The 27,530-nt window shown below is 42.3% G+C and overlaps 1 protein-coding gene and 1 long non-coding RNA gene across 6 annotated transcripts in view; one reads left to right on the forward strand and one right to left on the reverse strand.

The window, feature by feature from the left end:
• FAM53B (family with sequence similarity 53 member B) overlaps nt 1-26,262 on the forward strand; it is a 107,425-nt gene extending 81,163 nt beyond the window's left edge. For all 5 annotated transcript variants that reach the window (XM_079976731.1, XM_079976730.1, XM_079976734.1 and 2 more), the window contains exon 6: nt 25,316-26,262. In XM_079976731.1, coding sequence (XP_079832857.1) covers nt 25,316-25,681 — 366 coding nt within the window. In that variant the 3' untranslated portion in view covers nt 25,682-26,262. The remainder of the gene's footprint in view (nt 1-25,315) is intronic.
• LOC307216481 lies at nt 18,305-20,045 on the reverse strand. Its single transcript, XR_013839116.1, has 2 exons — nt 19,747-20,045; nt 18,305-18,812 (listed from the first exon to the last, which is right to left on the reverse strand). It is a non-coding gene; the product is annotated as an uncharacterized lncRNA (long non-coding RNA).
• Nucleotides 26,263-27,530: the final 1,268 nt, after the last annotated feature.

A 27,530-nucleotide genomic window follows, 5' to 3' on the forward strand; every position in this document is an offset into this window, starting at 1 on the left:
TCTTATGAATGCACAAGATTCTTATCCACAGAGGGCTCTAAATGACCTGCCACATAATACCACCTCAGAAGATTGCCCCACTCTACTCATAGGGTAGTATGAGTAAAGTAATAGATGGCATGCTACATAGTATAGTAATGGCCTCTAACCTTACGTTTCATTCATGCAGTATGCTAGTACTGCCATGCCACAATTATCCTGGTGTTATATTAAGAAAAACAACAACCCTCCATTCTTAACTTTTTCAGGAATCTTGAGGCAGTATTGTGGAACTCTATTTGCTTTGCATTCACATTCATTTTTGAGAGCTGCCATGGTTTCTGGTCAAACCAGTTTTGTAGATTTTCACACTACATCAAGCTGTGCTCTTGAGAAACCAAAGCTAAGTAACCAGGGCCTCTGCAACAGATGTGTACGTTTGTGACTATCACGGTACTCTGTTAGAGAGTGACCATGATGAACAACAAATTCCCTTTCCTCCATGACCGACGGCAGTTTTACAAGGCAATGCTGAAATACGAAATATTGGTGTGTATTTGTTTATGCATCCAAGTAACCCTGTTAAAAACATCAAAGTGCACTAAATATAATATAAAGCTAACTAGTTAAAATAGGGCTTAGTCAGTTTCAACCGTCATTGATTTACTCAGACAAGCTACAGATCTCATCGACCCCAGCCAGCCTGGCCAATGATCAGGGGTGAGGGGAGTTGTGGGGGATGGGGGGAGATTGGGCTCAGAAGCAGGGCACACCTCCCCTCCCCACTGCAGTGACCATGGGCAGAACAAACATAAATTCTGGGTGTTTATCATGTTTTATAAATCCCAACTCCATTTCCCTTACAGCATGAATTTCAAGGGCGAGTCCGATCCCAGTTTCTCCTTTCTCTGCCTACCCCATTAAACTCAGAAACAGCTGTCAGGAATTGTGTATGCTTCACTGTGATGTCGCCTGAGTGCTTCCAGCTGTGGGCCGGCAAACAGAAATTAGCTTATTTTAACATTTCATTATTTGAAAATTATAACACCCCGGGCAGTGCACGTGTCATACCTTATAAAAGAAATAGACGCCGAGCCCCATTTAGTTCTTGGATGAGAAACTTCAAATAAAAGCTGAGCTTTTGAATTTTGTTTTCGAACAGCGGCCCTTCCCCCTCTGCCTCGCCACATGGTGAGCTTCACTTGAAACTTTAAGTGGGAGAGGGAAGGTACACCTAAAGCAGTTCTTTGGACAGTGGTTCTCGAAAAAGATGGGAGGCAGATGCTTTGACTACAAAAAAACTTTAGCCCTTCTTTCCATTGCAGAGAGTGTGAGAATCACAGAGGCCTGGTCAAAATCGTAATCAATGATCATTTAAGGCCACTTTTACACTGCCATGAATGTTTCAGTTATCGAAGGATAGTTAGTGTGGAATTGCTTTCATATATATATTATGGAATATATATATATATATATATATATATATATATATATATGAATGAATGAAATTGCTCTCATATTACATACAGTTCCTTGTAAATGCCTCTCTGTGCAAAACAAACAAAAATGTCATGTTTTTCAACTTTTAATTACCATTCCAGCAGATTGTGGGACAACCCAGTCAGATGGGCAGGGTATTCTTATTCTTACTAACCTTCTTGTCGTATGAAAAAGAGCAAGTTTCCACTGACATCTATTGCACAATATTACACAGATCTACTGTCATTTTCTATTGCACGTGGGGCTGCATTGTTGTACTCTTCGTCAAATGTTTTACCCATCCTTATAAATTATTTGAAGCTAGCATTTGGATTACTAAAGAAGTGTGTCCACAACCTTCCCTCCCATAGTAACAGGCTGAATGTTACAGTGTGCCATTTGCTCCCATAATGCAACAGTGCAGTTGATACCAAATGAGAAAGAAGAAATCTGATTAAAGGTAGTAACTTTTGAGACAGTAGTTCGTTTTTCAAATGCAGAAATAGAAAATTGTGAAAACAAGTCTCACGCAGGCTTTGCCATTTCTACAGAAAACATTGAGGTGCTTGTGAACCAAAGAGCTCTGTTGCTATCTCATATTATCGTTTCCTGTTTGGCAGTTATTATTTCTTGGGCTCTTTTTTTCTTTTGCTTGGAGTGCCTACTGTGTCAGCTGTCCAATGACTGGAGAATCCTAACTGGCTAGTTGGGCTAGTTTTCCTTGTGGAGGTAACATTCCATTTTGACAGGAGCATTTATTATGGAAAACAAATAGTGCACTTGAAATTAAAACTATTCTGATGTGAGTAAAAATTCCAAAAGAGTGCTAACAACACGAAAATATTTGGGGCCATATCCTGCCTGGCTGTGCAACAGGGATTTCCCTCCCTGCACACCCTGAACCCTCCTCTCCCCAAATCTGCTCTGGAGATTGAGGGAAACCCCCAGAACAAGTTTAGGGTGCACATGGGGAAAGTAGAGGGAGAGGAAGTCCAGTTATGCTGGCAGAAATCCTTGTGCTAACAGAAGGTCAGATACCACCAATAGATTCCCTATACTAGGGTCAGAAAACCTTTTTTCATCCTGAAAGCCACAGTCCCTTCTTAGTAACCATTTGGGGGGGGGGGCACATCGGTGGCAGGGCAGAGCAATAAATGGGATTTTAAAAATGTTTCTACTGGATCATTTTCAGAGTGCAAGGATACATTCCAACCAAAAAAACCCCTTGAGGGTGCAAAATTGGTCTAGCGAGGGATGTGGTTCAGGATAGTATGTGGCCTGGGGAAAGTCCCAAGGGCCAGGCAGAGAGGGCCACATTTGACCACTGGTTTGTGTTTCCCCATCTTTGCCCTATGTGTGATTTCCACCTTGTATGATAGTAAAGTCTATTCATATTTATCTCTTATTGGCTTCTCTTATTATAGTCTCTTGTAGTTTCCACCTCCCCTCCCCACTGCTTTCTGTTGGACTTCTGTGTTCTAAATAGCATTAGCCTTTCTAAAAAATAAAAAAGAAAAAGAAAATTATCGTTCCACAAGGAGAACTCTTGCAGAGCAATATTTACCGTATTTTTCGTCCCATAGGATGCTCCGTCCCATAGGACGCACCTAGTTTTTTGGGGGGGAAATAAAGGAAAAATTTTTTTCCTTTATTCCCCCCCCAAAACCAGGTCGGGGAAACCGAACCAGGTCGAGGAACAGCGGGATGGTGGCACTGCGCCTCCCTGCTGTCCCCCGAGCTTGTGGGGCTGGCCGATGTCTGCCCAGCGCGCGGGGTGCTCTGCTTCAGCGCGCCCTGCCCGCCAGGTGGCAGGCTGCTATCCGCAGCGTGGGGAGTCCTGCGGGGAACTCCTGCAGGGCTCCCCACGCTGCGGATGTCTGCCCGACGTGAGGGGCGCTCTGCATCAGGGCGCCCCGCGCCCCGGGCGGCAGGCTGCTATCTGCAGCGAGGGGAGTCCTGCGGGGAACTCCTGCAGGGCTCCCCACGCTGCAGATGTCTGCCCAGCGCGCGGGGCGCTCTGCTTCAGGGCGCCCCGCCGCTGGGCGGCAGACTGCTATCCGCAGTGAGGGGAGCCCTGCTTCAGGGCACCCCTCGCACCGGGCGGCAGGCTGCTATCCATAGCCTAGGCTGCAGATGTGTTCCCGAAGCGCCGGGCGCTCTGATTTCAGCGCGCCCGGCGCTCTGGGAAGCAGGCTGCTATCCGCAGCCTAGACAGTCCTGTGGGAGCTCCCGCAGGGCTGCCTAGGCTGCGGATGTCTTCCTGAAGCCTGGAGAGTGAGAGGGGTCAGTGCGCACCGACCCCTCTCACTCTCCAAGCTTCAGCGAAAGCCTGCATTCGCCCCATAGGACGCACCCCGATTTCCCCTTCATTTTTGGAGGGGAAAAAGTGCGTCCTATAGGGCGAAAAATACGGTATTTATTTAGTGTGCTAAAGGAACCTGGCACCAAAAAATGTTTGCAGTTTTCTCTTACTGGAGAAACTGCTGCCACAGTTAAAAGCTGCACCTTTACATTTGCATTCGAAGATAGAGATTGTTTGTTTGTTTGTTTGTATGAATTTTCTCATTACACAATGTTTAGTCTGCTGCTATCTTTAGGTATAAAATCTTTAGGTAAGCCCATACATAGACTTGCCTGAAGATTTTGTACCTAGAGTTCTTAGAAGATTTTGTACTTAAAAGTACCTAGAATAAATCCCAGGACAGCTGAGTATGGCTAACTTTGGATATCACCCATAATTTAGACTCTAAGATAAAAAAAAAAATTATTTTATTTATTTTATTTATTTCTATCCTGCCCTTTCTCCTAGCAGAGACTATGGCAGCAAACAACAAATTAAACCTTAACATATATATATATATATTAATTAAAAAACCAACATTTTAACAGTTAAGAATAGATAATATTTACACCCCATAAACACTGTTTTTAGACTTAATTTTATATTAGTTTTTCTCCATCACAGGCTGGTTTGGTTTCCTTGTTGACAAAGTCACAGCTTCTGCTCTGTTCTGTGGCAGGCCTCCATGGAAAGGGCAGGCCCTTAAGGGCTCTGCTGCATTTAGTAGCAGGAACTCACCATTGCTGTTATTTACATTCATGACTTCACCGTGCTTATTGCCCGACATCTAACTGAAGCAAGGATCTTGCCTAGTGCTTGCCTTTAAAAGAAAACAATGCGTCAAGTGTTCTGCCCTTGCTGCTTCTCACATGAGAGAAACAGATTGAAGACTTAACAAAGATGCACAGTGTCTCTTTGTAGAATAAGTACAGATGCCAGTTATATCTGAAAGAGTGACACTGTCCCATGACTTTCTGCCATTGTTGGAGCATCTGAGGATGTATTTATTACATGTATTAGCAGAGAGCAAGTTTACTTGCCAATGGACTAACTTTAGGAATGGCTGAGGAGGTGGTAGGTCATGCTCCACCTTGGAAATGCTCCCTAGGCATTTCATGTTAGGAATGAGGATCATGACTTCTGCTCCTCACATTGTTGCCACTGCCTAGTTGGTGTGGGGCCAGTAGCCACAAGCTCCCAAAAAAGGAAAATGGGGGAAAAGATGGAAGTCCATTCTAGGTAACCTCCAAAATGGTTCTCCTAGATCATCCCATTCATGGAATAAACCTGGTTCATAAGACAGACAACAAAAATATTTGTGTTGGCCAAAGGGGCATCAGCTGCTACCTGGCACAGCTTCTCACAAGCACAGATAATCCCTAAGTTTGCAATATAGCAAATATTCAGTTGTAATATTTATCTTAATAAAATTTACTTACTAATAATTGGATGAAGGTTTTAAGACGTGATGTAGTTATTTAGACACACATCTGAACTCCTTAAATATTTCATGGACAAGCATATTTTTAAAAGAGCTTAAGCAAATTATTAGTCCTAAATGGAGACTATTTACCTTCATTAAAACACACACACACACACACACACACACACACACACACATTCTGTATTTGTTACTATACTCTTGAGTGCAAGTTCGTTCCTGTATTAACTGCTTTGAGAACTTTGTGAATGTCCATGCTTAATAGAAACACTGAAAGCAGTGGTTAACGTGATTACTTTATAACAAATTGAAAGTGTGGGTTATTACTGGCAGCTGGTCACAGCACTGTTACCAAGGTTTAGAGTACAACTAGACTGTAGTATGTGTGGGAGAGAAAGATGGGGTTGCTATATGTGTGGTGTGTAGTGTGAAGCATATCTTCAGTGACTGTGTGCTATAGATGTCATGAATGCATGGTTTGTGCAAATGTGTGTGCATGCATGTTTCATGCTCATAAACACCATGGGCATGTGGTTCTACAATGTTTGGTCAACCATGTTTGGCTCTCGAGCCAAAAAATATTAGCCACCTCCTAAACTAGGTTTTAGGGACGCGGGTGGCGTGGTGGTCTAAACCACTGAGCCTAGGGTGAGCTCCCATTGCTCAGTCCCTGCTCCTAGCAACCTAGCAGTTCGAAAGCACGTCAAAGTGCCAGTGGATAAATTCCTCTGGCAGGAAGGTAAACGGCATTTCTGTGCGCTGCTCGCCAGAAGTGGCTTAGTCATGCTGTACGTCGGATCCCTTGGCCAATAAAGCAAGATGAGCGTCGCAACCCCAGAGTCATCCGCGACCGGACCTAACGGTCAGGGGTCTCTTTACCTTTACCTTTAAACTAGGTTTTGCAACCAGTTGCTCTTGACTTAGGGTGTTCATGCAAGGTGATTTGCTAAACTGTGAATTATTTCCTTGTTACTTAATTACTAACAGTTGTTGCCTATCGAAACATTACCTTAGCTGTTTATATTTAATGGGTTAGTTATAATGGGTGACTTTTTGCAGTGTGGAAAGCACACCGTTCTATTACATCTAGAAAAGCAGCCAGAGTATGTAGTCCTTAGGCTTATTTTGTAATTAAAGTTGAGATTCTACACATTCTAGCAAACTATTCCCCACCCCACCCAAGCCTTCAGTTGCTCAAGTTTATCTGGTGCTGGGTATTTGCATAACTGGTTGATGGTACTTAAAATCTTCTTGGAACATTTTAGAATGAGTCCTGGCTTTTCTTCTTCTCAAACATCCTTCCTGCAATAAAGATATTGATCTGATCTTTTGTGCAATTTCTCTGCTCATTAACGTCGGCCTGAGCAGAAAAACATCCATAGCCTCATTTAGCTGCAACATCTTTGTAGAACATTCGTTGTTATCTATTGACAACCTGCTGCATAATTGCTAAGACAGTTTGCCATGTCATTACCAGGTATGCAACCTTATTTGAACTCATGTTGACTCTACTCCAGAAGGCAAATATATCTGAAGATGTTAAATATGATTTAGGAAGCAAAACAGGTTAAGAGTGACCCTTCATTTTTTTGAAAGAATGCCTTGTCACTTGTGGCAGACCTTGATGAACCCAGGTTTGCAAAAACTGATACTCAAAACAAACTGTAAGGGAATGAGAATTATGAAGTGAGTCTGGCCTTTAAAACCTAAACATATGGGCTTCATTTAAGTCTCAGAAGAAAGGAACTCTCTTGAGGTAAATGGTCTAGGAGGCGCTCCCTTGTTGGAACTCACTGAAGCCCACAGTAATGCAATCAAATTCAGCTTTGCATTAGATATTTCTATCATTAATGGTTGGTGGGTGTGTTTGTATACACCTAACAGGAGAAAGGCTCATTTAACTTAATCTGGGTTGGCTTTTGCCTGCAGATTAATCTTTGGAGAACAAGCCAACTTATAATTATAGTTATAGGTATGGAGGAGTATTGGGTGGTTGAGACATGCCAGTTTCTGTTACATTTGGTATGTGAGGCTAGCAGTTTGTCTGATTTTCTTGTGATTTCTCTAGCCAAGTAGATCAGACTCTCATTAACAACTTAACAGAATAGAAACTGTATGTGACTAAGATAAATACTTCCCCCCCCAAAAAAACTGTTAAGATTCTTAAAATATGGTCACAAAATAGACTAAGATACCACCCTAAAGCTTCCTGATGACCAGAGCAGTTCAAGTCCCATAATAAAGTCTGACCTCCTTCATGTCTTCTGGGTCAGGCTTGTTCTTTGGTCTGAACAGCAAGGTTTGGGTCAGCTTGTTCCCATTTTCTGCCACAGACTGACCCTTGCTGTGCCTTTCTCTAAGGATCTTGCTTTGGAGCCAAGTCTGTGGCAGCCATCTGGTTAGCTAACATTGTGCCAAACACACGGTGATGGAATGATAAAATACGAATCAGGCAGGTTCTCCAGTGGGGAAAGTGAAATGCACAAATGAAAATTGACTTTGTGGGCCAGCTGCCCTCTATTTTTAAGCTGAAGTATATTCTCTTTGCTGGCTTGGCATCAAGGAGTGTGGCCCTTTCTTGATAGCTGTTGCCAGATTCCTGGCATGCTGGAAAGTGGCAGCTAGAAGCATTTGTTCATGGTGGCTTAAGAAATTTTCAAGAAATCCTTGGCTGTTCTTTTGCTTTGAGATGGTCATCTGCTTCTCTCCTTCAGGTCAAACAAAGTGATATGCTCTAGACAGTCGATTTCTCTCTCTCTCTCTCTCTCTCTCTCTCTCTCTCCCTCTCCCTCTCCCTCTCCCTCTCCCTCTCCCTCTCCCTCTCCCTCTCCCTCTCCCTTCCTCCTTCCTTCCCTCCTTCTCCTGTTCTGCTCCCCTTTAGCACAGCTGTTGAAACTGTTCCTTCAGGCATGAGAAAAAGTTAGCCATGACTCCTGGGCAAATCACATTTCCTTTTGTCTACAAATATTTTTCATGATAGAAGATTTAGGAACAATTAAAATAAATGCTTATGTGGCCATCTTGTTTAGAGCCAGTTCACGGGCAAGGATTACATCTTCCGTCAAAACAAAATTACCTCTCATCTGTTGTACATTAGTTCTTGTTCATCAGAATCTTTAGAGGAAGAGCAGTTAACAAATAATTCAAGTAAATGAAACAAAATAACAGTGCTTAGGGCTTCCTTCCAAAACTTGTAGTAATTAGAGACTGCAACCAGTCTTGATTAATGTCCACAAGCCACAACAAGTTGCCCAAATCACACAGATGCCAGTGGTATATACAAGTACCCTATAGCCCATGGATAACTAACCTGTGGTCCTTCAGATGCTGTTGGATCACAGCTTCCATCATCCCTGCCTTTGGCCCTGTTGGCTAGGAATGATGGGAGTTGAGTTCAGCAACACTGGGAGGGCCACAGGTTTAGCGTCTCCTGCTGCAGCCCATGTGCATTCAAGTCCTTTCACTGTACTGCAACTTCCATTCTGTAGCACGGCTCACTGGTTACTCCAACCACATCCCTCCATACTCTCATTACACACACAGCTGGATCATGGTGGGTCCAAAACATAGCAGCCTGCTTTCAAGTTCTGGCCTTCCAAAGTCTTAACGGGGATGATGTCAACCATACACAAGGGGAATTACAAAACGCATGGGGGAATTATTGTGGATATGAGTAAAAAGTAAATGATCATTAACTTATTCATGGGAGGAATAAAAGAATAGAAATGGATCCCCTATGAATAGCATATGAGTAGCATATACCCAGTTCTTCTAAGGTTACTTTATTGTTCCATTCTCTGAAGCATATACTTTATCCAGATTGTAAATATATTTTATTAATATAACTTGGCCCTGTGTCTTTCTGTAAAGGCACTCTCCTTAATCTTAACAATATACGATATTACATTCATCTTCCAGTAAACTGTCCATGCTTACGTTGCATCGCTTATGCTTTAACATCTCTCATACTTGTGATAAAAATTATGCTTAAAATTGGCATAAGATGCCTTTAGGAATTGCAGAAGCAGAGCTGGAAGGAACAGCATGGATTATTTCATCGAACTGTCTGTCCCGAGGCAGGGAATTTTACACTTCAGGCATTTTTGCCAGATGCCTCCCTAGTTTCCTCACAGAAACATCCAGCAACAAATGCTTCCAAACTCTGGATGGTGTTCCATTGCCCTACATTTTATTTGGTTAAGATGTTTTCCTAATATTCACTCAGTGTGAATCAGCCATTTCCCCTTAAACCTGATGCTACTTCTTTGTCCTCCGAATAGTAACACAGAATGGACCCTCCCTTTCAGGAGGGCTGTCATGTTCACCTTTAGCCTTCAATCCATTAAAAAAAAGGTTTAGTTCATGGAACGCTTCACTGCATGACTGACAGTGATTCAGATGTGCAGAAAAGTAATCTGGTGCATCTTGGTCTGGACTGCATCAAGCTGCAGGTGGGTTTCTGCAAAACTCTATGGAGGGAGAAGGCTAAGGAAAAACTATTCTCCCTGGTATGCTAGCAAGCAGGATTTTAATTTCTGCAAGAGAAAGAATTAAATATATCCCGCCCCCTCATAGTCTTAAATAGAAAAGTTTTTGGGTTAATTGTAGTATGTGCCTTCTCTGTACGTTTAAAATGGCTTTTATCTTGCTTGGTTTTTTTACATATCATATTCATATAGAAATGCTGCTCCAAATAAATGCACAAAGCAGTTACAGCTGTGTGTGATACTAATTGTTACTAGTACTATATTTCCACTTCCAGAAGTGTTGTGTTATACTTTAATGTTTTGCAAGGTATTTGGACATCTCCTATTGTGAAATGCAGCCTTTATTTTAAATAATTGCCCTTTCCCACGAAAACATTGTCTTTCAGCATTGTATAATTGATGTCCCTGATAAGTGGAAAGATTTTTCCAGAAACATTTAATAGACTATCTGGGCTTACATTCAAAGAGTCCATATATACTGATTACATTATATACATTTGCTTTCAGAACTGAAAATGGTTAGGAAATGAATCAGTTGTGTACTTGCTGGAGTGCAATATCGCCAATGTTAGGAAGATCTAGGCACTATTGTACTGTACTTCTCTTCACAGAATCAGCACAGGATAAATGTAACAGATCAGTTTGAGTTAGAAAGACATCTAAAGAAGAACACAGTAGGGTGAAGTATTTTCTATTCTACCAGGATGTGTGTAACTAAGTAAGTACTTAGTAGATGAGCCAAACATTCTCCTGACTCCTATGCAAATTAGCATGTGAGAACATACGCTTATTATTATACAAAGAATTGGATGTAAATATCATATAGCCATAGGGTTTAAATACCTACCAGTAGCAACTTCAGAACAGTTACCGTATTTTTTACTCTATAAGACTCACTTTTTCCCTCCTAAAAAGTAAGGGGAAATATGTGTGCATCTTATGGAGTGAATGCACGCTGTGCAGCTATCCCAGAAGCCAGAACAGCAAGAGGGATTGCTGCTTTCACTGCACAGCAATCCCTCTTGCTGTTCTGGCTTCTGGGATTCAGAATATTTTTTTTCTTGTTTTCCTCCTCCAAAAACTAGGTGCGTCTTGTGGTCTGGTGCGTCTTATAGAGCGAAAAATACGGCACTTCCACTTGAGAAGCTTGAAATAATTTTGTGTGTGTGAGAGAGAGAGAGAGAGAGAGAGAGAGAGAGAGAGAGAAAGAGAAAGAGAGAGAGAGAGCCAAGTTCATTCCATGGTATCTCTAGGTAATGCTGTGACAAACTCTTTTCTAACACTCTGAATAGCTACTACCAGCAGTTTCCACAGATTACCATTTGTTCCGATTTAGTGTTTAAGAGTGGGTTTTCCAGGGGAAAGTGGCAGGCAAAGGCAAAACTGCTTGGACCTGTGCCTAGGAAGGATGGGACAAGCAGCAAAACGCCTCTCACCTGTGCTTTCTAGGCATGAGACAAGCAGAAGTGTGGACAAGCCCTTTGATAGGGACCACTGATCTCACTTGGCACAAGGCAGCCTCCCAGGTTCCTAAGTACTGTAATTCTTACATCATGATTTTGCCATGAACTCCCAGAAAATTCTCCCTGAATCCTCCTGATCTTGGCTGATCAAGTCTAGTTACCAAGTGGTTAGCCAAGTACTTTCAGAGCAATCTGTTTTGCAGATGTCTTTTGCTTTTTTCCTCATGGCCTTATACTATTTTACACCGAATATTTTGTGCAGTGGAAATAGCTACAGAATAAATGGCATAATCTCACCTCCTAAAACTAAAATATATAAAAGATCCCGCCCCCCCCCGCCCCCCGCCAAAGAATAGGAGGTGGTGCTGTGTAAACTTTGCAAGGTACAAAACTGCAGGCAAGTTTTATAGCTATACTGATTCCTAATTACTTTAATTGAGCCAAGTTGGTAATATATTAAAGGTGTTTCCATAGTGTAATTCCCCATTGGGGTATATATATTTGAAAACCACTTTTCCAAGGTACAACTCACACATATAAGCTAGCCCATTTTTAATATCCAATTTGATCATCTGCCAATATAAAACCATACAGATTAATGGAACATGTGAACGGTGGCTTCATAGATATTATGAGTTGCACGTTATATGACTGTAATGGCTCTAAGAATGCTTCTGTGGCTGATAATAAAATTAGCCAGGGGTACCTCAGCAGCGTCATGCAACTTACGCTTTCCTCATACAATTCCATCCATGGATGGAAGGGATTAACTGGAGCAGACAACAGGGACATAGGCAGGCGGCTGTATGTATGAACAAGACCTCTTGTTATCCTACTCTCTGTGACTTTGAAACCATATGCCTGGATAACTTTCTCCCTTGCCTGCTTCTGTGGATAAACTGCAAATCTGCTTTCCTACATCTGCTGGACGAAGGCCTTACTACTCACACTGTGCTGCTTTTAAGACTCACTGGAATCTGCTTATTCTGGAGCACATTCAACAAACTTGGCACTGCTTTTCTACAGACTAGACTAACTTTCCTGGTGTGTGGTGATGCTAAATCCCAACTCAGTGGAATTGCCCAAATACTAAGAAGATTGAACACATTGTGCTACAGACCCAAGGAAAGTCTGTGGGCTTTCACAGAATGTAAGTCATTGTTGAATTTTACTCAAATATGTTATCCAATTTAAAACACACACAGAGAGAGAGAACGACATAAACCCAGAAGTGGAAGTTCTTAACTCCAATAGGTTTTTTTCTTCAAACACCACTGTACTATTTTGTATCTGTTACTCCTTTTCCATATCTGGTAGCAGATATGTACTTCCAAAAAGATATGTGCCTACTATTCAGATAGCTCTTGGTGACTCAGGGAATTGATTCTAAAAAGCATGCAATTGAGAGATTGTTTTAGTAGTCGGGACTACATTGATCGCCCTCTCATTAGCTTCTTTCTTTGCCTCCCTCAAAACTAATGTTTCCAGGATCCTCATTGTGCAGTAGACCTTATAATGCTTTCACATGTCACAAAAATCCTCAGCGTTTCCTAAAGTCTGTTAAGTGACGTGTGGTTTCAGTAAACCTGAATTGTGATGAGTTCATTCCATAGCAGTTAAGCATCTGTGCCATTTATTGTTGCACAGAAGAGAGTTTAGCATAGACAGCTTCTCTGGCTACTGTAGGTAGGTAAGTAATGCATGAGTATGGATTTGAACTCTGGTCTCACATGTCTTAGTCCAGCACTCTTAACCACTATGCTATGCTGATGTCATTACCATGTGCTCTTCCTGGAGCACTTCTTGAGAATCTGCTGATTAAAATAATTCCTTATTTCTTGAATCTGCATAGGAAGCTTCAGGTTGTGTCAAATGGTGCCTCTATGCTCACGGAAGGCTCTTTGCTGCATCAGAGCTTTCTGTTTGTGGAAGGGACGGGGAGGTGACGTTCAAAAATCCTCCTTTTCTCCTCCAGCCCCTTGCACAGTGTTTGTTTCAAAGGGTTCCTCGACCCTCTGGAGGTTTTAAGTACTTTCCTGCAGAGGGAAGAAGAAATAAGCAAAAATCCCGACCCCTCTTTTCTGCTGATGGTTGAACCCTTTGCTGGACTGCAGGGAAATGACTGGGTGCAACCGCCAATGAATTGCTTTCAATCAGTGAAATTCTATGCTTGGTTTCAGTTTCCACACTTTGCATCAGACACACAGATGTACAGCTTTGCCCATGGCGGCTGGGAACCTTGCAGCGGGAAACTGGTTTTGCTGCTTTGTGTGATTAAGGTTTGAGACCTCAAAACATTGTGTGAGCATTGACAACTTGCAAATTGTATCTGCTCTCACCAGGCTAGGCCTGCCTGGAGCAGCTTTGTTTTGGGGGCTGAAAAATGGCTTAATCAGGCTGAATCTCCCCCCCCCCCCCGTGTGTGTATGTGTGTGTATATATTTTTTTCCTCCACTGCTTCTCTCTTTTTTGTCCTTGAGAACAAAGTTCCAGTCACTTTAATCAGTCACATGAAATGGTCGTTGGAAGAAGTCTGAAATCCTTGTCATCTCTTTTTCACATCTCATGAAGATTGTAACTCCACTGTGCGGCAAGAGTGTTAAGTAATCATTGTGGGTTGTTCTCTGGCACAACCTCCCCGTCTTCACAGCAGATAGCATCTGGCTTGCAGTTTAAAGAGAACTATAATAAAGCTGCAAGGCCCTGCAGTTACTGTGCATGTTTTGTACCAGCTTGCTTTGAAATTAACATGCTTTGGTTTGTGTGGTTTCAGTAACGACAGCTGAAACACGGTACCTCCAGGGGCTACTTCTGTCTCATACTGCTGGCTTGTTCTTTTTCTGTGCTTTGCAAATAGAGCTGGTTTTGTGCAATGTACTAGTGAACTTTACGCAGGACAGCAATTATTTATTGGCAGCTATTGAAATAAAATGAGGCCTTGCCAGTTCATTAGGGCTGGCCCCACTCATATCTGAGAGATACAGTTGTTTCCTTGTTTGCCTTTCTCTCCTAGGGGATAGCAGTCAGTTACTGGCTTCGTCCAACATTTGATTACCAGTCCTACACACTTTCAGATGTTGTGACCTATACACAGGGCTGCATGGGTGGGAGCAAGAGAGCAGCGAAGGTCCCTGTGCGCACAGAAAAAGTGCAGAATGTGGCGTACAGTTTCCCGAGGATCTCAGCTTTTGCTCTCTAGCCCATACAGTTCTTCAAATGTTTTGAAAATGTGTGACCCATGCCAGGCAAAATCTCAGAAGCCAGAAATGTGACTGAATAGGTGTTTCAGCAACCGGGAGTGAGGAGGCTTCAATGCCCTGTTCAGTTCTTGATACTTCTCTAGATTAGCAAAAAAGAAGAAAAATGCAAAACAAGAGAAATTATACCAACACAATAAATTTACATACTGTACAGGTAATGGGATCCAGGTTTACTTGGTGTGGAATTTTGCTTGCCTGAGGGCAGAATTTGTTTTTCCTCCCTGCTATGAATACACATAGAGCTACCCATACATATAAGGATGTTTGCAAATCTTAGGTTGTTTCCAGATGACCTCTTTGTTGAACATTCATCCTGATTTGTTTGCAGTGAGGTTACACAACATCAGGTCAAGTGATTGTTGTTCCATGATTTCCAGTGCATGTTCGTATCCTGTTCCTTATTGTAAAAACTCTGATTTGGGGGGGGGGGGAGTGGGTTAGTTACGCAAAATCATCAAATTAACTTTTAAGTGTGGAACCTGTATGTGATTGAATCCCACCCAAAACAGTCTGTAAGTGTCCTTACTTACAGTACCCACTTATATCCATATTATGGTAACTCATCATGTGCTTCTTTAGCACTCCCTAACTCTCTAAAGCAGGAAAAAGGAGAGTCAAATTGCAATTCCAATTAGGTTCAAGTCTGTAAACCACAATACCCACAATTTCAGTTAGCATGAATTATGTTTAAATGACTACAGACATTGCACTCATCCCTAAAAATGACTATCAAGTTGCAACTAAAACCTCATGTCTTTCAAATCCTTGGGCTTAACCTTGGCATCTCCTGCTTTGCAACGAAGGAAGTATGTGGTGATATGTATACATACATGGCCACTAGCTGCTGGACTCATGTATCTGATGGATGGCATGATGTTGAACCTCAGTGGTGGGGTAGGGGAGCAGATGGCAGGAAGAAAGCAAGTAAACAAATACTCCTCAGGCTTCCTTCTGATCCACAAAAGCAGGTCAATGTATAGAGCAGTAGTTTGTTGAAATAAAATGTAAAGGAGCACAAACTATTATGCAGGGGGAAGGGGGGAATTGTACAGGTGAGAACTCATTGACATGGCAATATTGGCAGGATCTTGTTTCCTTAGCATATAACCCAGTTCAGACTCCCTGCCAGACATATAGTATTCTGTTTGTATTTCACATATTTTATAACTACCCTCTGTGTATATTTTTTTTCCTTGAGCATTTCTGTCATATATTTTCCTGACACTTCATTCATCACTTGGAAGTTGAAGCCAGGGAAAAGAAATGCCAGTATAATATCTGCCTCCTTTCCCCTCCAGTGTGACTGTTGGTCTTGTCTTGGAGTTCTTTGGCTTTCCCCTCACTACTTGAGTATATACTGGCAAGGCTGGCTAATTACTGCCGGGAGAAATAAGACAGCCACATCTTTCAGCATCTTTTGGAGCTGGGCTCCAAAGCTCACAGTCGTGGTGCAAATTAGAGATCCAAGACAGCCAGCAGTTAGGACTATTAGATTTCTACACTGACATTAAGCATAGGGAGTCAATGCACCATTGTATTTCATTTCAGTGGTTGGGTTTCATGGAGTGCCATTAAGGTTTGATATCAAGCTGCTCTTTTACTGGCAAATTGTTTTATTGCAGTGGCTAAAAGGTGAAAATGACACAGGCCAACCTGCTTTCCTTTTCTCTTGTTAGAGGCTTTATAACTGTTATAAGAGTTATAAATGCACATGAGCTGGAACAATGGAGCATTGTTCTTTGGGTTCAGCAACAGCATGTTGACAACGAGTTGCTTTTAGCTGATTAACTGTCCAGATTCTGAATAGAATATTTTGGTGCTCGTAAACACCACATCTCGAATCAGGTAACGTTTGAAGGCAGCTAATAAAAGCACTGTTTTTAACTCACACGTACATTGCCTCGCCTTGCATGAAATCAGCAGATGTCTTCATTGTGCATGATCTCTGCAAAACAACACTGGACACCGTTTATGCCAGTTTTCATTTAACACAGATTCTCCGTAAATAATCTGCAATGATTGAATTACTCATAAAACCACAGCATCCTTGTTTTGCCCTGAGTGTTTAAAGTTCTTAACACAAAAAATCACTTTTAAATGTATCAGGTGCTTTGAAAACATTTACCTTATTCATTTTCATTCAAATTCCTGGTTTAGGGGTGGGAAAGTGTAACTTGGCAGAAGGTGACATGCAGCAAATGCATAAATTGAGCTCAGATCTTTAAAGGTCATACATTCTCTGGGCTACCATGTTCCATCGTAGTTTCCTTCTCCTGGCTAATGCTTTAAGGGAAAATAATGGTGAAGTCCTCTGTATGGACCCGTCTTAGATGCATTATTTTTATCACTGCAGTTCACAGAAGTTGCTCTGAGTAACTTCTGCCAGGTCTCTGCTCAGAATTACACTGTTCATGCAAATGCAGACGTGGGCACTTCATCCTAGTGGAATGAACAAACCAAGTCTTAAAGGGGCAAGCAAACTACTTTGCATTTCTGCAGCTCAAAGTCACTTCACTGTTTTCCTTCTCGCAGACAGTAATTTTCAGCATTGTGAAGAAACAATTGTAGCACAGTGTGCTAAATGGCAGGTGATGACAGTTTGGTAGGTAAGACAGGTATTGTTGACAGCTTATAGCATTACACCCTCAACAGGAAAGCTGCCACAATATCCTAGTAGCAGTGGGAGGTTTTTCTTTGCGGGGGGGGGGGGGGGAGGCATTAGCACAAGACCTTTTCAGTATTTTTTCACTTTGGGCAATACAGTCTTGTTAACCTTTCTTCTACCATAGTTGCTTGGGGATCTCAGAGAGAGACATTCTTTGGATCTTCCATGCTTAAAGTGAAAAAGAAAATCTCACAGATTTTTAATTTGCAGAAAAGGAAGGATTTTTATCAGGTTTTATAACTTTCTCAGTGCGACCCTTAGGTGTAGCAGGGAAGCTGGTATTATAGGTGTTTTTTTTAACTAAGCCCTTAAGACTGGATAATAGAAAAGCAAATAACACAGAACATAGATTTATGCATTGAAGAAGCATTATGGATAATCATGTTCCCTATTGGCACTGGACATTATAGGCCTAATCAGGACACTATATTCCTTGTGAATAGTGAGTTTTCCACCTCTTGGCTGCATCCCTGGCTTAGTGGTGGAGCATCTTCTTTGCCTGCAGGGAGTCCCAAATTTGGTCCTCAGCATCTCTGGTTAAAAGTACCTGAGGTATCAGGGTGGGGAAAGGCCTCTGCCCAGCAGCCGTTGCCAGTTATGCTACTAGACTCAATGTGGCATTCAAAAGAGTGCAGAACGTGATCACTGATACTGGATGCAAATCCACCAACACAAGACTTGATCCTCAGCTCATCAGGTATGCCAGCCTGGAGCTGGTGCAATAAAAATTTAGCAGGGGGAAACATCTCCCCCTGCCCTGCTCAGTGTTAGTCAGCAAGACTTGGGATGTGGTGGTGAATCTGCTGCTCCTTTCATCCCCAATTCCATATATGATAGCTCTGCTAGTCTTTTAAAAACCAAATACTTTGGTAGTTTTAAAACTTTGACCTGTAATCTATGACACGCTATTGTACTGCTTCCCATATACATGTTTAGATGTAAAAACCAAGTAACTGGAAAATAGTTTTTAACAAACAAAAAACCCCTAAAAATAATGGTTATATATTGTAGATTCACATTTTTAATTTAATTAACCCACTATATGTCTGAATGCTGGCAAATGCCCATTTTCCGATGGTTCAGTGTGACTGCTTCATCAATATGTAAATCAAATGTGAAATGAATTAGTTGCCCTTTTGATTGGTGTTTTAAAACAGGCATATTCTGCAACGTGTTTTTGACACAGTAATAGTGCACCAATGGTGGATTTATTCTGCTTTAGTTTGTTTTGCAATGCTACCCAGAAGGGCTCTTAGCATAACAAAAGTAGAATAAAAATAAGCCATATCATTTGCAGTATAAAAAGTTGTGATATTCCAGCAGGAAGATCTGTGATACAGACTGATTAGAAGGGAAGCAGTGTGACCACCCCAAAACTTTTGCAGGTGCCAGCAGTAGTGAAAGAAGGATCACATATGGCTGTCCTGATAACACAATGAGCACAAATCATAATGAATGTACAATAAAAGGGATGTCTAAAGGGTCCTTAAAACAAGCAGGTAGGAGTTAATGGTTGCCAGATAATTTGCAGCAGGGTGGTAGAAGTGAATAAATAGGTAGGGTGTGATTAAGATAGGCCAGGAAACATTGAGCAAAACAATAAGAAGCATAACTTTTTTCTTCTTATTATTTTTAAGTTCAGTGGTACCAGGAAGGCTGTACAATTGCACATCCGGGAAGCTGTCATTCTTCAAAAACTGAAAAGAAACATACATTTTAGTTGTTTGCTTTGGTATCACTGGTTCTAATGCAGCCCCAAATTACAAGTCTACCAATGCGAGAGTCCTGCTGGTTAATAAGTGCCATTCAAATTCCTGATAGCAGGATTCTTAAGAAAAATAAATGTAGATACTGTAACAAAGCTACTGTACATAAACTTTAAAAAAAATTCTGTTAAAATAACATTCCCAGCCTTTTCAAACTAACGACATCAAGAAGGTGCCAAGATAAGGCTTGCATTGGCATGTCGAGGCATGTTTGCAGAATATTAGTCCTGTGTGTGAAGATAAAAACCAAACACTTTTCTCAGGGTCAACATGTAGTGCTTATTCACAAGTAGTCAGCTGAGAATGAAAGCAACAGGGGAATGCAAGGAATGCCTTGCAATGCAAACAATCCAATGGAATTCACATCTCTATGTATAGAGATTAATTATGATTGATGCTGTTTTAATACCTCTTTTTTTCTTTTGTTCCAAAAGACTTATCTTCATATGTCTTAAATCAAGGGTTGATTTCTACCTAATGGCAGATACTGGGCATCCTCACATGACTTTCTTCTCTCTTTCTAACCCATCCCCAACCAAATAATACATATTTCCCATTGCTCCACAAAATAGGCTGTCATGTTGTGCCCTGCCATGCTTCCCACTAGTGACAGCCAATGATGTGGAAGGGCAGTGAGAAAACGATGTAGGAAAGGGAAGAGACATCAAATTCGGGAGAACAACATGACATCAAATTACAGGACAAGTAAAGCTACACATTACCATGAAGAACATGGTGTCTGCCACAATGTGTACTTTAACCCTAAGGACTACTTTGTATAGTTAATGGCTTTGCAAGGGCCCTGAAATTTCTCTCTCTCCATTTAAAAAATGCTACTCATTGTGATGTTGACTGATGTAAGTACCTGTTCCCCCAACTGATAGGGCAGCTGTTGGGGGGGGTATGTATGCACCATTTTGTGGTCCTGTTTTCTTTCTTCTGCTCTTTTAGATAAGGCAGAAAATTTGTGTTACGCCAGGCTCCTGTGGCAGCCATTTTGTGTTATGCCACAACCTACGGCATCCATTTTGTGGCATGCCATAACCCCATGGAAGCCTCTTTGTGTTCTGCCACATCCTCATGGCAGCCATTTTGTGTTATGCCACACACCCTCTGCACTTTGTAAAAAAAATTCAAGTTGGCCCCAAAGACTGGCAACCCCTGATCTAGGTACTGGAGATGATTTATTAGTCTTGTTGGGTTTTTTGTGGGGAGGAGGGAATGGGGAGGTGGGGAGAGTCAAACTATACCTTGTGCTTTTCAGGGAGCTCAGTTTTATGAGCTCCACTGGATGTTCTTAATGCCATCTATGACACTTCCAGGTAATGCTGTTTTCCAGCCCTCGATGTCTCTCCAAATCACCCTCTCTTATTTGCATTAAACCCAGAATGCGCCACACTAGCAAGAATAAATAGCTACACCCACATATTGCTTTCTACAACAGTTAGATTGGCGCACGGGGAAGGGGAAAACAAAGCTGTATTCTCTAAGGGATCGTTATGCATGAGGTGGGAACACTTGCAATTAAAAAAACAAAAAAAAGCATGCCCTCTAACAGCAGAAATATGATAACAGGTGCACTTGTATGGCATTAAACCAGGGACTGACTCATTGCACAACAGTGAACAGGCAAAGCAAGCAAACTGCTTTCACAAGGCAGGGTGGTTCTCATTCAGAACATTTGAAAGGTCAACATTAGAGATATTAGTTTATGACTTGTGTGGTTTTGCATTCAAATATTGGGGGGGGGGGCTTCTGTTTTTTAAATCTCCCCCCTCTCTTTGATACCCAAGTAGAAGAACTGGTATCATACTGGTCAGGAGCTGTAGTGTAAGTTTGTGGATATGGACCAATGCCAATACAAATATGAATATGTTAGAGTGCTAGCTACTAAACAGCATTGCTAACCGTCAGATAACAGGCCTGGAGTTATCGCTGTCTTTTTTGCATTGCAGCACATTAAGCACAAGTGACTTGTCTTCACAGTTTGCCCCCGCCCTCCCTTTTATCTGTGCCATGTTGGTCTCTACCCTTGCTGTAAAAAATGCTGCCAGCTTTGATCTCCCACCTGTTTCAACTGCCAGCTGCCTGGGTGTTTTCTCCCATGATGTTATTTAAGGGTGAACCCTTTAGTTACGTTGTGCAAAAGCTGGAGCCGTCTAGCTAATTAATTTGAAACAATCCCAGTGAAATAATTATTAGGAGGATTCCAAAATAGTGCACGTGAAAAGTGCAACCAGCTGTCTTAGTATTCAGAGGTACTGTGCAGCAAATTACAAAAATTTAAGCACCAAATGCAGAGGGATCTCTGCCTAAAGTTCAAGAGGTATGGAATTCTGCCCTAAAGCTCCCAGATTCTGAGTCCAGAAAGCTTGTATTCTGCTAAATAGTGGCAGATCCAGAAAAGGCAATGAGTGACTATACAGAGGTTCTGGAGTAAGGAAAATAGGCATATTGCACCATGGGAAAGACCGATGAAAAATAGTTGCACTATCATTGCTGCAAAACCCACCACTAGACCCTTCCCTCTCATTTCTTGACTTTTATGCCTATTCTGTGAAATAATGAGAGCTAGAAACCTGTTCTCTTAAAAATATATAAAGAATGATTACATCATGGTTTCTGAAGAAGGATGAGAAATCTTTCAGTTTCTGTGGACTTTAGGGGAGTTTTAAAAACTGGTTGTGATACAGCCTGGTCAAGAAAAGGATGCAATTTGCTTTGGCTCACTGAGAATAGCTCTTTAGATCCCAGCCCATATGGCTGTATGCTAGTGCAGCTGTCAATCAAACAGAGCCTATGAGGCGTCGAGAGACAAACCTCCTTCTTTCCTAGAGAAAACATCTCTGGAAATATCTGAAAAGTGGACTTTTGTGCACACCCCTGTTAAAAAGGGGTCTCAGATGTCACTCCCAAATAGATAAGGCCTGTCAGAAATCTGATACTTGACACATACATAGTTGAAGATACTACCATGGCACAATGCCATTTTGTGAAAGTTTTTGTTTGATATCACACACCACTGCCCCAGTGTTAAGAGTGGATGGAAACAACAGCCCAGGTTGAGCTGTGCTGCTGTTGGATTTTCACAACCAGCTCTTTAAAGCTTACAGCAATAGCCGAAAGAGAATGAGCCAAGGGGGGAGCTCACCCGCCGAACTTTATCCAGGAGCACTTATCCAGCAATGTGTTTTCTTTTTTAGAAAGGGGTTATCTGAGCAAAGCAGCTGCTAGATCAGCTTTCTGCACGGCCTCCTTCAGCACTGTACTGCGTGCCCTTCAAAGGATCGGTTACAACGAGAACCACTGTCTATCACTGCACCTGACCTGGTACCTATCCTCTCAGGGATGTTTCTCAGGGTAGTCTTTTCCTGAAGCTTCAAGCCTCCTTGGTGCCACCTCGAAAGAAGCAAAGCCTCCCTTGCCCTCTGTTGATATGCGGCAATTACAATCAAACCCACAAGCTGTTGTAACTTGCGTCTCAGGTCTAGCCCTGAGCTTAGCAGCCCCAGGACCAGGCATGTACAATGCCATCCTCCTTGAGCTCTGGAAATTGGTACAAAAACAAACAAAAAGCAAACTCTCAATTGAATATTTTCCTTTTACCATCATGAGTTTTGATGCACCAACCTGGGCCCCTAAGATATATTAGTTGCCCACCCACTCTAGATGTTCCTACTGGCAGGTCCAAGCAATTTTCACCTGAAGAAGCAGAACTGAGCTCTCTCTGGCCTCTAGCCATGGTGCCTATCTGTAGTGGTGTATCGTGGAACAGCCGTAATCTGACTCAGTTGTTAGTTTTGGCCTGGCCTCGGGGAAGATGTATGTTTTGGAAAGGTGCATGTTTCTTGTGTAATAAGACTTCTATTCATTTTAAGAGAAGACAAAGCGAGGCTGCCTTGCAAGCCTTTGGAGTGGTTCTACAATGTAGAGCCAGACAAACAGGGCATTTGTTCTGCAACTGTGAAAGGCTGAAAAGATCCCTTTGAAGCAAAGGTGGTGTACACCTTTAATCCCAGAGCGCGGGGAACAGCGGTATTGACACAGTTGCCTCCAAGTGCAGAGGACTGAAAGGTGGAATTCAGAGAACTCAGCCACTTCATTTGCAGCACTGTTTGCAAACTGAATGCTCCTCAGTGGTTACCAGGTAACTAGAGACCAGAGAATTCTGCCAAACTCTGTAGCATCAAGATTAGCAGAGGCTTCTGTTCCTCTTAAAAGGCAGACATCTGCAGCAACATCATAATGCCCGCCTGACTAATGAATTGTCATGGGGCCATCTTTTTCCCAGCACTCCAGAAAACAAAGGGCTTGGTGCCTGTGAAAACTTGCTTTTGGAATTCGAAAGGTGGGCAATGAAGCTTACGAGCACTCCTTCGTTTGTAAAATGTCAAGTGATTCCAAAGCAGCTGAGCCTTCTTTCTTGGAAGTAGAAAGATGGTGGCTCGAATTCAGAGAGAGATCTGTGACCACCTTCTTTACAATCACCCACTTGGGATTGGATTCAGTCTTTGCCTCCTAGAAATGTAAGGCATATAGTGGGGTTTCAGGTGTTCTCGTTTGGTGTGTTTGGCCCCTTGCAAGTATAGTGTGTGCAGGTTCCCCACTTGCGACACATCCATGCCATTCAGAGGCATCCGAGCCAACAGAGTAAAAAGAGCAATGCGGTTTCTGCAGCTTTTCATGCCATACCAAATATTTTTTCTGTCTGCTAGAGCTTCTTTCATGAATTCTCACAGGCATGCATCAATATAGTCATTTTATAGTATAATACGGAGGTTGCACCGGCAGATCCCAGTGCAGAAGTATCTCTGCTTGAGCAAATGTCTTAGCCACATTTCCAGAGAGCTGCATGTATGTACTGAAAACTGGCATGTGGAGTCCACAGGAACTTCTTGTATTTGGTGACTCCTTCGTCCTGAATAAAATGGGCACAGACTCACATGGGGGGATGTTAGAAGAAATGCAGGAACCGGTGAAAAGGGAAACAATAGTAGCTTTTCATTTCCTTCAGTTCTCCAGCATCTGCATGAACTTTGCTAAGAATAACTAATCTCTACTAGTGTGCCTTTGGGAAAAGGACACATGGGCCATCCTAAAGGGGCTGACCAAGCGAGGTTTACTGTTGAATCGTTTTCCTGAGATTTCCTTTGGAAAAACAATTTTTCTTCTTCCAAGTGTAATTCTGTATAGTGGTTAAAAATAACTAGTGACATTTTCCAGGCAACGTGGAGATGGTAAAGCAGGCATCCCCAACCTGCGACCCTCTGGGTGTTTTGGCCTACAACCCCATGATCCCTAACTAACAGGACCAGTGGTCAGGGATGATGGGAATTATAGTCCTAAACATCTGGAGGGCCAAAGTTTGGGGATGCCTGTTGTAAAGATTAGCAAAGGCATAGACAAACTCTGCTCTCCAGATGTTTTGGAACTACAACTCCCATTATCTCTAGCTAACAGGACCAGTGGTCAGGGATGATGGGAGCTGTAGTCCCAAAACATCTGGAGGGCTGAGTTTGCCTATGCCTGGATTAGCATCTCCAATTCATGATGATATCGTGGTGAAACCTGCCCAAGGAAGTTGATGGAGCTAGGCTGTTGAGGTGGTTAAAGTGTCAGACTAGGAGCAAGACCTGCCAGGTTCACAAAACCCTCTTGGTGGTGAAAGTCACTGGGTGAACTTAGGCTAGTCACTATCTTGGACCACTCAAGGTCAGCTTAGCCTACTTTACAGAATTGCTTCAAGGATAAGATGGGGTAGGGAAGAATCCTGTTTGCTGCCTGAGCATCTGTGAAGATGAAGGGGTTTGACAGTGGGGCTGATGAAAGGTGACTTCTTCCTCCTGATAGTCTCGCAGTCCCTGAAAAATGCTCTACAAGATCTGGGGTGCCCTGTAAATTTCAGTATGCTATGGTACAGAGAACTAAGAAGAACCTTGAAAATTTGGCAGTCTCAGCCCCCCCAACCCCCCACTTGTTCAGCAGGGTCCCCTGAATTTCACCAGAGCATAGGGAGGGGATGCCACAGGGCAGAGGGGATGGGAAAGCCATCTTCTGCCCATCTCATTGTGTGCTTAACTCTGAATCTAACCCAATAAAAATATACAGGATTGTAGCCAGTTCTGTTGCTCCACTAAGCACTTGCACACCATCAAAATCTGCTCCAGAAGGATGAAGGACCCTTCTGCAGTAGATTTTGAGGACACACAGGGAGCAGAGAGGAAGAGAAAGTCCCACTGTATGAGTGGAAGTCCACACAGACAGTGTCGGATTCAACCCACAGAGTCTAACCCAATAAAAATATGCACTGCAGTACATCTTCACTGAAGCCTAGCAAACATGTAATCTTAACGAATGATGGAGAGATACTCAGTATGAGCCAGCATCCTTGTTTCCTAATTGCAGTGTTGTTTTGTTTCTTCCCTCTTTTTCAGAATTGTCAGACTTTTAACAGCCTTAGCTGCCTTAGCATCACAGCGGATGATTGCTCTCAACAGAATCAGTTCTCACCTGGCATCGGCGGCACCAAGTCATGGACAACAGCATCCCTTTGCACCTTGGACGTCATGCCAGGCAGGACACCAGCCTGCACCCCTGTGCCAGAGCCACACTCAAACGCAGAAGAATGTAAATCTAGCAAAGAAGATTTCTCCTACGAGGAATCAGAGTTTTGTGCCACAGAAGACGAGAGCAGTAGGAAAGAAGAGGACAACTCCTCATGGAGGAACAGTGGGACAGGAGGGGATAACATCTTTCAGTTGGATGGCGAATTAGATATTGAGCAGATAGAAAACAACTGAGAAGACAAAGTGGGATGATCTGTCTGCATCAAACCTTTTAGGAGTGGTAAGATCACACAGGTTGTCAATGCAGGCAGGAAAGAAAGTCCACATTTTTCTTCCCCACTGAAGGGTGGGAGAGGACAAGAAGCTTTGCCAAAATTTCATCAGGTATCTTGTTAAACCTTGAAACTCTTTTAGAACTACTGTAGCCCGTGAGGTTTTGCAAACATACTTTAGAGAAAACCTCCAAATTATATCAGCACATTAAAAAACAAAAAGCTTTGTGGATGAATCAAAACTTGAAATTGTGGAATGTTAGAATAATAGCAACTAAAATGTTTTTTTTTAAGTGTCTGGAACAGGGCTTAAACAAAAAGAAAGGAAAGACCAGAAAGTCTGTTGCTTGGCTTCATTCACAAATAGGCAATGTCAATATCTAGACAGGCAGCTGGTTCATCCTGGTTCATGGGAATCCTGATCCACTTTGGCTTTTGGAAAAGAGTAGAATATTCATTTTTTTATTTTTGCTGTTGGACAATATTCATTGTAAACTGCACCTCAGATATCCTTATTAAAGGGAATGGGGAAGGTGGAGATTAGCATTGTTCTCTGAATTCATCTTCTGTTGGATTATCTTTCAGGTTGCCTATCTGATAAGATTCTACAAGGTCTCACAAGCTTGACTTTCCAGTCCTTGCCGTAGAATCACAGTAGCCTTTTACAGTCTGCTTGCTTCATTTTTTATTCTGTAGTCATCAAGAACGCCATTCAAAGAGAGCACACACAGTTTGCCCTGATCCAGTACAACAAGTCATAAGCAGGTTTCCAGCCAAGGCAGGTATATATGAGCATTTGGACACACATTCTCATCAGTGCTCATTTGGTCCATGTTGGACCGACTGGATGCATAACCTCCTTTGGGCCCTTTTCCTTTGTACCTTGCAACTGCAGCTGGATTTCAGGCCATTGTCTTGAGGAGAGGAACATACAAAACATTTGTGCATCCAGAAATTTAAATAAATGCCAAAGCTAAATTGGCAGTGCTATATCCATAAGGCTAAACTGGTGTTTTGGTTCTATGGTATAAATGCACAAGGATCAGAAGAGTTAGTGAATAATGGAGGTTGCTGAGATTAGGGCTTGGCATCTTAAAATGATTATAAATTCTTTGATTATTATTTTCTGGAGTGGATAACATATAGTCTCTTAACTGCATTTTGTACAGCTTGTCACCATCAACAGAACTGATATTAATGGCATGCCACATTCATCAGCAGAAAGAATGGAAGATAACAACTTGTTTTGCATGTACAGCATCACTTTGGAATTGTTTTCATCTCCTAGGACTAAAAAAAGGCAAAATAGCAATAATAGGGTGTTGAGTTTTCTCTTGGTCTAGTTTTCCTTTTACAACATACACTGGATATGTCTGCAGTAGCAGAATTATAGGTTCAGCTGTCAAGCTAAACCATGGGTTGGCATAATGCAAGCAAGCCCTGGCCTTCATGCTCCCCTCCATCATGCCATTCTGCATTGCCTCTTTTGCCCCCAAACCAGTTTACTGTTACATCCAAACCACTAGACTATGGTTGCATCTGCCCTCCAAACTAGACCAATAATGATCAAACTGTAGTTTGCAGCTGCGATATGGTCACAGAATCATGGTTTGCAGGTTTGAATATAATAGCGCATTATGCTTTTGTCCATAAAAAGGGGAATGGAATCAGAGCAGGGGAGAAGAGGTGGGTGTGCAAGCCTGAAGCTTGGTAATACAGTGGATGCTCGGGTTGCGAACGTGATCCGTGCGGGAGTCACATTCGCAACCCGCAGTGCCGCTTCTGCGCACAAGTGCGTTGTGATTCGGCGC

Source organism: Podarcis cretensis, assembly GCF_951804945.1.
Source record: "Podarcis cretensis genome assembly, chromosome: 5".
Classification (NCBI taxonomy): domain Eukaryota; kingdom Metazoa; phylum Chordata; class Lepidosauria; order Squamata; family Lacertidae; genus Podarcis; species Podarcis cretensis.